At 40.9% G+C, this 13,509-nt stretch overlaps 1 protein-coding gene and 1 long non-coding RNA gene across 13 annotated transcripts in view; both read left to right on the forward strand.

Annotated features, from left to right (window-relative positions):
• The window catches only part of LOC115517991, a 137,658-nt gene extending 135,349 nt beyond the window's left edge, over positions 1–2,309 (forward strand). For 3 of the 4 annotated variants that reach the window (XR_003970134.1, XR_003970132.1, XR_003970135.1), the window contains exon 3: positions 2,227–2,309. This is a non-coding gene — a long non-coding RNA (uncharacterized LOC115517991). The remainder of the gene's footprint in view (positions 1–2,226) is intronic. The other variant, XR_003970133.1, reaches the window with a different exon arrangement.
• An 8,752-nt stretch (positions 2,310–11,061) lies between these two features.
• The window catches only part of SVIL (supervillin), an 87,857-nt gene continuing 85,409 nt past the window's right edge, over positions 11,062–13,509 (forward strand). For all 9 annotated transcript variants that reach the window (XM_030321177.1, XM_030321179.1, XM_030321178.1 and 6 more), the window contains exons 1-2: positions 11,062–11,097; positions 11,213–11,364. In XM_030321177.1, the coding sequence (XP_030177037.1) occupies positions 11,090–11,097; positions 11,213–11,364 (160 nt within the window). In that variant the 5' untranslated portion in view covers positions 11,062–11,089. The remainder of the gene's footprint in view (positions 11,098–11,212; positions 11,365–13,509) is intronic.

The raw sequence follows: 13,509 nt of genomic DNA on the forward strand, positions 1-13,509 counted from the left end.
TACCCGGTGGGACGGGCACTGGATCAGGGGGTTCTTCCTTGAGGAGATGACCTTAACCTGAGTCCCAGAGCAGGAGGGAGAGGAGAGAACTCAGGTAGACAGACCAGGTGAGGAGCCACGAGAGCAGTTCCCAGCAGCGCTTGCGTTTTCCACTGGTTTCTGACCAGCCACGGAAAGGCTGTGCTTTTCATTGGTACAGACACCAGTTCAGCTTTGTTTCAAGAAAGTAAGTGCCGGGGGAGGGGCAGGGGAAGACTTGGAAACCCCACCGTGAAAGTTCAGAAAAATGTTTAACTAGAGAGCAGTTTATTAGTCTTTATTAGCGGTTTTTTGATAAGCACAAAATGGGGGAGGGGGACCATGCACATGTCTACTTTTGAAAATATGAGATAATATTTGTGCCCCAAGGTCAGTGGCCTAAGAAGCTGAATATTTCAGGATTGCACCATTTTTTTATATGGAATTTTTTCCCTAAGATGTTAGTTTTGCAAAGAAAGTACAGAACTTTATCAAGATATTTAAATAAATAGTTAAATAATCAATTACAATAGCAGGCCATTCCTTAAGTGGGGTACATTTCTACAGTTACTTAATTTTGTAGGTTTATACTAAGTCATACATCGGAATGAAATGCCAGAAAGAATGATCACTGCCTTAGGATTTACTGTTGAGAAGTCAGTGCCAATTCCACTTTTCTGACCTACGTGGGTATTCTAGAATCTTCAAGCCATCTGGAGTGTGGTTTATAAAGACTACTTATTCTCAAGACTTTTGTATTAAATAATATGGATACATGGCAGTCATATTTATGAATATAAGCCCTACCACATTTGTCAGCAATAACTAAGATTTTAGATGAGCTTGGTTCTAGAAGATGGATGGTATTAACGTATTTTGGAATGCGCAGCAGCTCTTTGAAATGTAATTTATGTGCAGGATATAGAGCATTCATGTGCCCCACTTACAGAGATGCACAGCACTTTCCTCAGTCACCTCTTGGACCTCTATGGACGTGCAACCCTACATGCGGAAACACAAATGGAGGACAGCCCATAGGGAAGGTCAGCTTTGCCCTGACCTTCAGCCTTTCCACGGCTGTTGTTCACCTCTCTGGAGGTGATCGTATCACAGGAGAATATTGGTTTTCCTGCTTCTACGCTGGGTTTTCTTGCTGCACAGTGGCAGCTCGGTCTGTCTGGCCCAACCCCAGGCCCACTGCCATGGAAGCCCGTGGGGTTGGCATGCAGCAGCCTGGGGGCCTAGTGTTAGAGTGGGAGCTGGCTTTGTATCTCGTCCTTGGGCAGATCATTTAACAGTTTCCTAGTCTGCAAACCGAGGATGATAATTGTTCCAGTTGGTGTGCTGGAGCCGACTTGCACCTCCTCCTGAGAGCGAGTTTATGCCTCTCTTTTAGCTGTGAGTCCAGTGAGTCCTGTGGGAAGCTTGAAAATCAGCCTTAGTGGGGGTATTTATACTATCAGCAAAGACTGCAAAGCATATGCTTAGGGGAAGGGGGTGGGAGAGCAAGACTAAGGAGCAAGTTTTTAAACATTTATTAGCACAGCACTGAGTAGTTCAGGCCTCACAGGGTCTTGCGAAAATAATTAAGAGTATGCTTGGAGTATGCCTAGTTATAGAAGAAGAGTACATAGTAAGTGCTCAGTTCTTCTTCACTTTCATTTCCTCCTTTATTCCAAGGCTCTTTTCATGAGCCTTGCAGACCTGTCCACCATGCTTTGATTTCTTGGTACTTTGAAGGCATTTGTTATATAATTTCAACCCTGGAGGAAAGCATGCACATAACCTAGACAAGTTGCTGATTTTCTGAGGAGGAGATTAGAACACAGAAAGGGTGAGTGACTAATCCAAACTTACACAGCTATTGGCGAGTGGCTCTAGAAGAGGTTATCAGTCCCAACCAAGGCGTCTGGCTGGCAGCTCAGCTATGTTTCTGCCCTCCTGACACTATGTCACCTGCCTCTGCTGACGTAATTCTTCAGTTGCACGAAAAAAGTCCTATAAATAGCTATAACTATAAATGACTATAAATAAATGAAAACAGCTCCCATGTAACTCCCCAAAATAAAACTTTTTATGTGTCGTCTACATCCACCTATTTAACTATGTATAACAGCTCATTTTCGTTTAGCATTTTTTTTACTTAATATCATGTATCTTGATTCCAATTGACTTTAAACATGACTAATGGAATAATTTAATTTCTAGCTTTCAGAAAGAATTCTTGCTTGAAGATAAAGAACAGCGCACTAACTACAAAGGAGGAATCAATGCTAAGCTTTTAACTGCACTTCCCAAAGGTGAGACTTTCTGTAAATGGTTGACCGGTGTCCTGAGCCTGTAGGTCTTGTGTTGCCTGATTTCCTTGGAGGGGGACTGCTTCACTGATCTCCGGTGTATACTCTTGTACGTGTCCCTTTCTGTCTATTTCAACAATTAGCCTCAACTAAGGTAGCTCTCTTCCTGCGTGTTGAATCTACACCTCTCTACATGTCCCTTCTCTTACTTTTAGGCATTCTTGGGTTTTCCCTGGAGGCTGGGGGGTGGGGAGGGTGAGAGAGGCAACCGGCACAGAGTCAACTTTCTTCATCTCTCCTACCTGTCACCTTCTCCAGGGACGGTGGGTTTTGCTCGTAAGCCCCTTTCTTTTCCATCCGCTCGCTCCATTTCCTCCACCTCTGGGCGTCTGCCAGTGTTGCCGCATTTCCACTGAGTATGCTAGAGCTCCCTGCTGGGCAGCACACTGGCCTACCAGTGCAGACTGTTCCACACACGCTTCCTTCTCCAAGTAGGTACTCGCCAGTTCGGTGAATTCGTATTTTCATTGGTAGAGATGCATGTGCACTAAAATATGTGCAGCTGTCACCAGCCAACCACCCCTTGTTTCGCCCGAGAAATGACATAAATGTTACCAGATCTTTGTTTCCCCCGACTGTAACACTGGCACAGCGTGGTACCGGCTCACAAACTGTCTCCATCCCAAATGAGCTGGGTCAACCTTACTATGGAAGAAACACATTTAGTGGAAGATCCGATATCCGATTTTTTTTTTTTTTTTTTGGTCCTCTGAAAGAAAACAAAAACAAAAACAAAAACAAACATAAGATCAAACCTAAAAGAAATTAGACCAGAAACAATATTCTTTTAATAGAAACTAAATCTAGTTTAAAAGGCCCACTGCTAAATGGGCGTATATCCTGAGGAATTGAATGGATGATACGGCTAGACAAAGTCTGATGAGGTCGGATATTTGCAGGTCCCCAGGGATTTGGCCTTGTGGAGAAACTTCAAACAGGGACGTTTCGTAATTTCCAAGTACTTACAAAACTGTCGAGAGGAAGACAGGCTTACTCCACGTTGCCCCAGAGGCCAAAAACAAGAATAAGGTACTGAATTACAGGGAAGTAGGTGAGATTTCATACGAGAGAGACAATTCTGATAGTTCATGGGACCTAGAAATGAAATGGCCTGTATTATCATCTCTTCTGCTCCCAGTAGCTGTTCAGGGAAGGTCACGTGCTTCCATGGGAAGGACACATGCTGTGGGTTCCTGCCTGGATGGCGTGAAATGGAAAGGTCCTTCTGATTTTTTAGACTCTGTAAAAGAGAAAGAAAGTCAAGCTAATCTGAGTCAGACTTAAAATCTATGAAGATGAGCCAAACAAAGTACTGCTAAATTTGATTTTAGCAGTAGCTTCGAAGCTTGGACTGATTAGACAAAATTCTGTAGTAAAAGCTGCTCTATTCGTCCTCCTGGCCTAGCCCAGGTCCTTTCCTTGATGAACGGTAGTACATGCAATATTGGGATCAGAAAAATTAGAAGCAATAGATGAGATGCGAGGTCCCTTCAGGCTCAACAGCTTATAACTCCATATGTGCCAAAATTTAAAAACACGAGTTGATTAATCAGTTTCACCAGAAAATGTATCATAATTGGCTATAAAAATGTAACTCTTCACAAAACAAAGATAATGCCATGCATTAATCAGATTTATGTTTCCAAATTCACAAGAGCTTCAAAATGTGCTTTAAAAGTGTCAGAGCCCCTCCTCCCCTGAATTGCACGTAAATTCCCCATCGTCTTGTCTCACATTGTGCACTTTATGAATTCGGGCAGGCATGTTTGGAAAGACCCACGTATTACCGGTAATCTCACTCCTCCATGTTAACATATCTCTTGATGGCAGCTCCTGGCAATATAATGGTAAAAATAGGAATTGATTCCAACTGTTTTCATGGCATAGAGCTTTATGTCTGTTTACACGTTTCCAGCAGTTTCTTTCCATTCATTTAGTGAGGAATTCTTGCTTTTGTGCAAATGAGCATTAAAATGATCATTGGCTTTTCTCTAAGGGGCTTCCTTTAACTGTGTATCACACACAAGTTATCCGATGACTAAAAACCTTTACCTATGCAAAGTTTATAATATGGAAATAGATTTTCCACTTAGGAATTGTGAAATGAACCAAATACATTACTTCTTTAGTAGCTTTAGTGAGCTATAATTCGTATAGCATACAGTTCATCCGTTTACAGCACTCAGCTCAGCGGCTTTCAGCATATCCACAGAGTTGTGCATCCAGGGCCGCCGTCAGTTTCGGAAAGTTGTCATTATCCAAAACGAAGTCCCACACTTCGGAGCCATCACCCCTCTCCCTTATTCCTCTAGTTTTGTAATGACTTACTTTCTAAGCTGCTTGTCTTTATATTAGTGGCTGCCTTCCAAGTGTAAAAGTTGAAGTGCGTTACTCCTCTGGGAAGTCAGATCAGTATTCAGGACATTCTGGGTCTGGCCTGCGCTCTTAGCCTGTCAAATGCAGGCTGGGAGAGCTCTTGGCAGTCCCCTGCCACTTACATTTCTTCGGAAGATTCTACTGTACTTGGGTTTAGACGACTGGACTCGACGATAACTTTACCAGAAAGCCTGCTTCTCAGGGCTAATTAAAGAAACTGTATTCCTCAAGAAAACTACCCAGCAGACCAAATCATCCTGAGTATTGGCATTACATATTATTATAAAGCATATTAGGCAGTTAAATAAAATATAAATTATTATAGCTCTTGGGGCACCTGGGTGGCTCAGTCGGTTAAGCATTAACTCTTGATTTTGGCTCAGGTTATGGTCTCACGGTTTGCGGGATCAAACCCCGCATCAGGATCCGTGCTGCTTGGGAGTCTCTCTCTCCCTCTCTCTCTGCCCCTCCCCACTTACGCTCGCTCACTCTCTCTCTCAAAAACAAACAAACAAACCTTTTTAAAAAAAGTATTATAGCCCTGATGTCAATTCCCCTTAAATTACCTTACTTGGAAAATGACCATCCCATTCCCATCAAAAAGAACTAAAGAAATAGACTCACAGAATCCATATTGCCACAGAAGTACCATTCAGAATTACTCAGACAAGGGCAGAAGACTAAAATAGCAGGTATAATGAGGGATAATGTAGTGTATGTTAAAGTTTTAATTAATGTATTTGAAGGCAAAGTAGAACATTTATCACAACAGAAGTTAGATCAACAGTGCCTATTATGTATTGTGTATTAGATGATGACTAGTATTACTGTTACCTGAGCCATTTCTGAATTGTGCATATTCTGCCACAGCATATAATCAACTGAATTATGGCTGCTTAATCCAATTTTTAAAAACATTCTTATTTCCTATTTTTTAGGAAATATACGTTGAAGAGTTTAGAGGGAAAGGGATATCATGCTGCCAACTTATTCTCTTTTTTTTTCCTTTTTTATTTTTTTGCTATTTATTTGTTTATTTATATCCAAGTTGGTTAACATATAGTATAATAATGGTTTCAGGAGAGAATTTAGTGATTCATCACTTACATATAACATCCAGTGCTTCTCCCAACAACTGCCCTCCTTAATGCTCATCACCCATTTAGCCCATCTCCCCCCCTCACCTCCCCTCCAGCAGCCCTCAGTTTGTTCTCTGTAGTAAGAGTCTCTTATGGTTTGCCTCCCTGTCTCTTTTTATCTTCTTTTTCCTTCCCTTCCCCTATGTTTATGTGTTGTGTTTCTTAAATTCCACATGAGTGAAATCATATGATAGTTGTCTTTCTCTGACTGATTTCTCTTAGCATAATACACTCTAGTTCCATCCATGTTGTTGCAAATGGAAAGATTTCATTCTTTTTGATTGCCAAATTATATTCCATCATGTCTCTCTCTCTCTCTCTCTCTCTCTCTCTCTCTCTCTCTCTCTCTCTCACACACACACACACACACACACACACACCACATTTTCTTTATCCATTTGTCAGTTGATGGACATTTGGGCCCTTTCCATAATTTAGCAATTATTGATAGTGCTGCTATAAACATTGGGCTGCATGTGTCCTTTCAAATCAGATAAAGGGACATCATGCTGCAACTTATTCTTAAATGGTTCAGAAAAGTTGACATGTAAATATGTGTACTTGCATGCATGCATATATACACATCACACACGTAAATACGTGTATGGAAAAGGATAAACGTAAACCAAATGTAGTGAGGTATTAACATGTTGTGAAGCATGTCTTGATTTTTCTATAAGTCTAAAATTGTATAAAAATTGTAAAGGAAAGAAAGCTTTTGGTAGATCATAAGCAATAATAAACTGTATTCAAGATTATCAACCCGAAGATGCCTGTGATAGTGATTTATGTGGCGGTCTTTATGCATGAAACAACACAGAGGCAACATAGATTTCCATAGCTGAGGTGCCTTCCATGATTTCTTAGTATTAGCTTTCGTTCAATGTTTTATAATAAACCTGACCAAAAATCCAAGTGGAGGGCCTAAAGAACACTGCAAGAGCCCAAAAGAGGTTTGTTTTTTGGTTTTGGTTTTGGTTTTCCTGGAAAGGGTCAGAAAAAGTACACACACATCAGCAATTCAAATAAAACCTCATTCTCTTTTATACAACTGAAGTGTTTTCCCATGGGCTAGATATACTAGGGTAATTATACTTCATGTTTGTTTTACTAATTTTACTTGTAAATTATAGTCTTGGGAAAGGAAGCTTCTCTGTTCTTTTGTCTTCCACATCATTTCTTTCCCCTGTAATTTCACATCTATAGAAAGGAAGCAAATCTTGGTAACTGAAAAATACATTTGTTAGAAAGAATACACTGAGCAGTAATTTGTTTGCGTAAGGGATTTTTTTCCTAAAAGGTTCACTATGGATTTCCACTAAGAATGAATAAGCTTGCTGATACATTTGCTTAATTATTTTTAAAGTAATCTCTACACCCGACATGGGGCCTGAACTCACCACCCTGACATCAGGAGTCAGATGCTTTACTGACCGAACCAGCCGATGCCCCTAACTTGCTGGTACATATAAAGTATGGTTTGATTTGTGACTTCATTTCAGTCCTCGGTAAATAATCAAAGAGGACTGTAGGTTATAAGCTTGAAACAGTTGTTTTTTTTTTTTTTTAACGTTTATTTATTTTTGAGACAGAGAGAGACAGAGCATGAACAGGGGAGGGGCAGAGAGAGAGGGAGACACAGAATCCGAAACGGGCTCCAAGCTCTGAGCTGTCAGCAGAGCCCGACGCGGGGCTCGAACTCACAGACCGTGAGATCATGACCTGAGCCAAAGTCGGACGCTTAACCGACTGAGCCACCCAGGCACCCCAGAAACAGTTTTGACTTCGAATCTAGATGTGGTTTGAGTTTGAATCTAGATGTGATTGGAGAGAGGAGCTAGCTAGTGGTGTCTGTTAGTGGGATAACCTAGAACCTGGGCATCCAGGGGATGGGCTACCGTCCAAGGACAGTAACTTCCCCCGGGCGCAAGGGGGACTTTAGAAACAAATGGGAACATTTTTGTGTCACAGCAACTGGTGATGATTAGGCATTTGTTAGGGAAGCCACGGACACTTAACACCCTGCAGTACAAGGCTCACAATGAGGAAAATTTTCACTCAAAAGGCCATTCGCACCCCCATGGTGATCTGTGCTCTGTTTTAGAGCCAGTCGGTGAATCGGTCAACCTGATGAGGTGCACCTGAATGTCTGCTATATGCTATCCTAAGACATACAAATGACGGTGTTCATTAGTGGGTTGCCTGGCCTGTTTTGTCCAGAAAAGGACAGAGATCACCATGAACTTGGTTTACCATCCTCCTTTCTCCCACTGCCCCAGACTTCTTAGGGTTCAGTTTCCGTGATGAATGACTATTGTGACCATCAGCCTGTTCCCTTCTCATAGTCTTTATAGAATATTGAGACGGGTAGGGAATGGCAGTAGGAAGAGTATAGTTCTGTTGGGGGTGGGGCATTGGCATAGTCCAGTTCCTTCTAGAATATGTGAAATAAAAAAAATGACAGGAAGCAATTTGTTACTTATCTTTCTCTCTGTACTGCTGGGATCTTTTTTGGGGGAAAGAGGATCTTTCTTAAAAAATATCTTTAGTGGGGCGCCTGGGTGGCGCAGTCGGTTAAGCGTCCGACTTCAACCAGGTCACGATCTCGCGGTCCGTGAGTTCGAGCCCCGCGTCGGGCTCTGGGCTGATGGCTCAGAGCCTGGAGCCTGTTTCCGATTCTGTGTCTCCCTCTCTCTCTGCCCCTCCCCCGTTCATGCTCTGTCTCTCTCTGTCCCAAGAATAAATAAATGTTGAAAAAAAAAATTAAAAAAAAAATCTTTAGTTACATTAATTTCTATAGAAAAACTTAAAAACTAAAAATTTAATGCAATAAAAGTGATTTTCACAGTCTCAAATTGGGATTACAAAGTAGATCATAACTTTTTCCAATAGAAGTTATAGGACACTCTGTATGTTAAATTGATATTTGTATCCTTGTCTTGGTCCATTTGGGCTGGTATAACAAAATACCATAGACTGGGGTGGCTTCTAAGAGAGCAGAAATGTATTGCTCATAGTTCTGAAGGCTGGAATCCCTAGATTAGGGATCCGGTGTGGCTGGGTTCTGGTGAGACCCCCCTCGTGACTTGCAGATCGCCAGCTGCTCTTTGGGTCTCACATGGGAAGCAGTGAGGAAGTTCTGTGGGACCTCTTTTAGAAGGGCACTAATCCTACTCGTGAAGGCAAACAATCATCTCCCAAAGGTCCCACCTCCTAATACTATCAGTGTGAGGATTAAGATTTCAACATATGAATTTGGTGGTGGGGGGGGGGTGGGGGGTGGGACACATAAACATTTAGACTATAGCATACCTAGCTGAAATGCTTCGCGTGGAGGAAAGTTAAATGGCGTTAGGCTGTGCAAGACCCTATTATACCCTGTTTCTCAATTACGAGTGTGATGCATTGAGTTTGAAACCTACTTTTCAGAGCACTTGGAATTTGGTTTCAATAGCTTCTTGAGCAATCATATGAAAAAACATGACCCCTTTCTCTTCTTGGGGCTTAAATAATTAATTGATACTCTTTGGTTTATATCATCCTTGAAAACAGTTTCAAAATCTGCACTACCGGTCCTTAAAGTTTCCTCACCATAATCTCACTGGAGCTAATTGGTTAAGTGGGAAGCTGTTATTAGTCAAGCTTTCTCAAAAGGCTGCATGGCGGGATGCACCATTATCATTATACCCTTGTCTTCCAAATAAGAACATAATTAACTATGCAGAGAAAGTATACCCCTGACTCCAGCCACTCTGTTCCTGGGAAAACCACCTGAGGGAGAGACTTTTATGAAGCCAACTATCTCAACAAAAGTCAATCTGACTAAAATTTTAAGGTGGTTATCATGTAAAAATAAATAAATAAAAACTAGGCTTGTATCTCTGGAGACAAACGGCAATATAAAAGGGGTGTGTGTATGTGTGTGTGTGTGTGTGTGTGTGTGTGTGTGTGTGTGTGTGTGTGGTTTTTGACTCATTACTAAAAATGACCACTTTAAAAAAATAAAATGGAAATTGAAGTAGCTGAAAGTTAAATTCCAATATTCAGGGGCACCTGGCTGGCTCAGGCGACTCTTGATCTCAGGGTGGTGAGTTCGAGCCCCACGCTGGGCGTAGCATTTACTTTAAAAAAAAAAAAGGAAAAGAAAAAATAAGAAAATACTTAAGCAGTCAAGTGTGCCTCCTTTGAGTTTCTTCTTTGACCCAGTCTTTCAAAATTCTATGGGCCGCCAGGGCTATCAGCGACTCTGTGGTGTTCCTGGGTCCTCAGTAGGAACCACTCAGATGAGCCTTCGTGAATTCATGGGATTGAGGAGGAGGCGAGAAGAGAGACTTTTATTCTCCACCGAATGTGTCCGTTTCTCCAAAGAAACAATGATTTGGCATCTCGGTGATATCCTTATAGTCAGTATCACACGGGACCCTCCTCACCTCAGCAAAACATTTGTCTGCTCATCCAGTGTCTCCAAGAGAATTATGGTAATTACCTTATCCATCATCTACCCAAATTATAGCAGTAAAACCATTGTTAGCGTTTCCTTCCAGCGAAAGCCGGTGAGGGGAAGCTTAGGAACCGGCTTAACCTAAACTACAGTAAATGGCTGTCGGCTGCATTAGGTACCACTGGGAACACAATCCAGTAGTCACAGAGCTCTCCAGGTTGTGTGATGGGACCAAATAGTGTGAGACACGTGGTTGGAGCTTGCTGATGGGCATGTCGAGGTTCTTGTCCTTGTCTCTACTTTTGCAGACTTCCGAAGTTTTCCATAATGAAATGCCATTAGTATTGAACCTACTAACAGTTAACAACAGATAGATTCTGCTTGCTGAAGAGATCTTAATGTTCAGGCTTCCTTAGACTCTCCTGGATGGAACAGAACTTGTTCCTATTAATCCATTCCTTACTCATGGTTTTATGCCTTAGCGCAGCCTGTGAAGTGCATGTAGGTGCATCCCATTTGGTGTCTGCTCTTCGGCACTAGAAGACAATCACCAGGAGGACGGGAACTGTGTCAATTTTGCATATCACCGCTACATAGAAGCCAAGAACAGAAACATTAGTTCAATAGATGTAGGTTTCGCGAAGGAGTGAAATGAATGCATGACCACTGAGTACTGGACTATCTTCATTCTTCTTTGTTTTATTTTAGTTGCAGAATTAAGAAAAATCTTTGAACCAAAGAGGAAAGAACTTTTAGAAATGAAAAGGTAAGATATTTCTCGTACCTAATTAGAAAGTCGAAAAGCTTGGTGAAACAGTATTCCCTTTTCCCTTAAAATTGATTTCCGTGGCTCACTAGGCCCTTTTTGTTGTCTTGCACAGAAAAGAAAGAATCGCCAGGCGCCTAGAAGGAATTGAAACGGACACCCAGCCCATCCTCTTGCAGAGCTGCACGGGGTTAGTGACCCATCGCCTGCTGGAGGAAGACACGCCCAGATACATGCGAGCCACAGACCCGGCCAGCCCCCACACCGGTGAGCATGCCCGCCTGGTGGCCTGTGATCAAGCAGGCTGCCCGAGATGTTCCACAGAGCCTTTTTTATCCAGTGCTATTCGAAAGTGAGATACTCTGCAAAGACGAATTGCGTAGATGTACTGATTAAATACACGCGCTTGTAAAAAGCTTCCGCCACATATGTCAGCTCTGTCCTGCCTCATAGATGTGGTCCTCTGGTGTCACAGCAGTAAGAAATGATTCCCCTTGGCACACTGTTGGGTAATTGATGATGTCATTTCCCCCCTTGCCTGGGACCTGTAAAGGGCAGGAACTGTGTTTCCCTCTTGGTGTCCTCAGTGCCCTGGCACCAGACCTGTTGCCAGAGATCTCAGTAAGAGTTTGTTGGAGGACTGAATGAGACACATTTTTACAGAATCCCCAGGTCCCCAGCACAGGGCCCGGCTGCTCGTGGCAGGTAGCATTAAAAGTAAACCTGGACCTTGAGTGGGTAGGGCTCTTAGTCTATGTGTTTATGCAACAAAAATTCTATTTAAATTATTGTAATACATGTAATTTTAATACATGTATTGTAATACATGTAAATTTTAAATTCTATTTAAATGTAATACATGTAATACATGTAATTCTATTTAAATTATTATAATACATGTAATTGCATATTTATTTCCTGTTAAGCAGTATTTCAAACATAACCTACTTTTTTTTTTTTTTTTTTTTGGATCACTGTCAATGTTTGAACATTGGATATTCAACGTGGCCTTGGAAGAGGATGACCCACATGGGGCTGTTCGTCCCACCCCATCCCTGGCTCTGTAGCTCTATGCCCCTGCTGCTGCTTATAGCCATTGTTTCTTAGTTTCTTCCTCAGAGGGGCTGTTGCTCTCACTTCATGATGTGATCATTTCACTTGTCTAGAGTTCCTGAGCTTCTATGGCCAGAAAACTAGACAATTACGATTTTTTAAAATTCCATGAAGAATCAAGACTAGACAGTACCAAAATTTATGGCCAGAAATGAACGCTAGTGTATATAAAATGTGAATCTATGTATTACCATGATAATTTAAGCTTCACATATTTGTGAGAAATGGAAGACTTACTTAATAAAATGGTACTGGGAAAATAGGTTATTGTGCAGTGGGAGAGGGGACATAGCCCTCTTCTCACTTATATAAAACACAAAAATAAGTGCCAATTAGTCATATGATTAATTTTAAGAAAGTAATTTAAAAACATGAAAACATAGGTGAATATTTAATTCAAACTGAATGAAAAAGGACTTTCAAAACACAGAAATAGCTGTGGAAATCACACATGACCAGGCCAATTGACTTGACTACATAACAATTCACATCTGTACTCCAAAGAAAATCTAAAAAATTAAACAAGTTTGAAATATTCATGAATAAGATTAAGGTTCATGGTCCTATAAAAGTGCACACAAACCAATAAAAAAGGACAGTAATAATCAGTAAAATATAGAGCAGTAAGCTTGATCAGATATTCCAGAGGAGAAAAAACAAATGGCTAATAAATAATTGGAAAATGCACATATTCTCTTTTTCTAGTAATCAAATGATATTTTGTAATTAACACTCAATGTTTATAAGAGAACATATATGGCAGATTCAAGTGCAAATTGATGCAAACTTTATAAAATTAATTTGACAGTCTAGCAAGTCTCTTAAAATGATATACTTTTTTGATAATGCAGGTATACGTTTATGAATCTTGTCTGTTGTGATAGTAGTCAGAAAATCAGACTGATTAAAACTTAGAAACAACGTAAATGCCCAGGAATATGAGAAGGGTTATCTTAGTTATGGAATGCCTATTAGACGGAATATTACGAAGCCTTAAAGAATGATGTCTCCAAAATAAGATTTCCAAATACAGGAAAATGTTTCAGACCAAACATTAATGGTATATAAAACATAAATTGTTTTATATAGAAGGAAAGAAGAAGTCAATTTTCTAAAAGACAAGAAGGAATACATAGAAATATTTGGCAAATTATCAATTTATCATAATTACATATTAGTGATTATTGGTGATTTAGGGTTTTACCTTCGTATGTTTTCATGTTAACATGCTAGACATTTTCTGTATGTGTGCAACAGTTGGAAAAATCCACTAGTGTTACACACACACACACACCCCCA

Source organism: Lynx canadensis, chromosome B4 (assembly GCF_007474595.2).
Source record: "Lynx canadensis isolate LIC74 chromosome B4, mLynCan4.pri.v2, whole genome shotgun sequence".
Classification (NCBI taxonomy): domain Eukaryota; kingdom Metazoa; phylum Chordata; class Mammalia; order Carnivora; family Felidae; genus Lynx; species Lynx canadensis.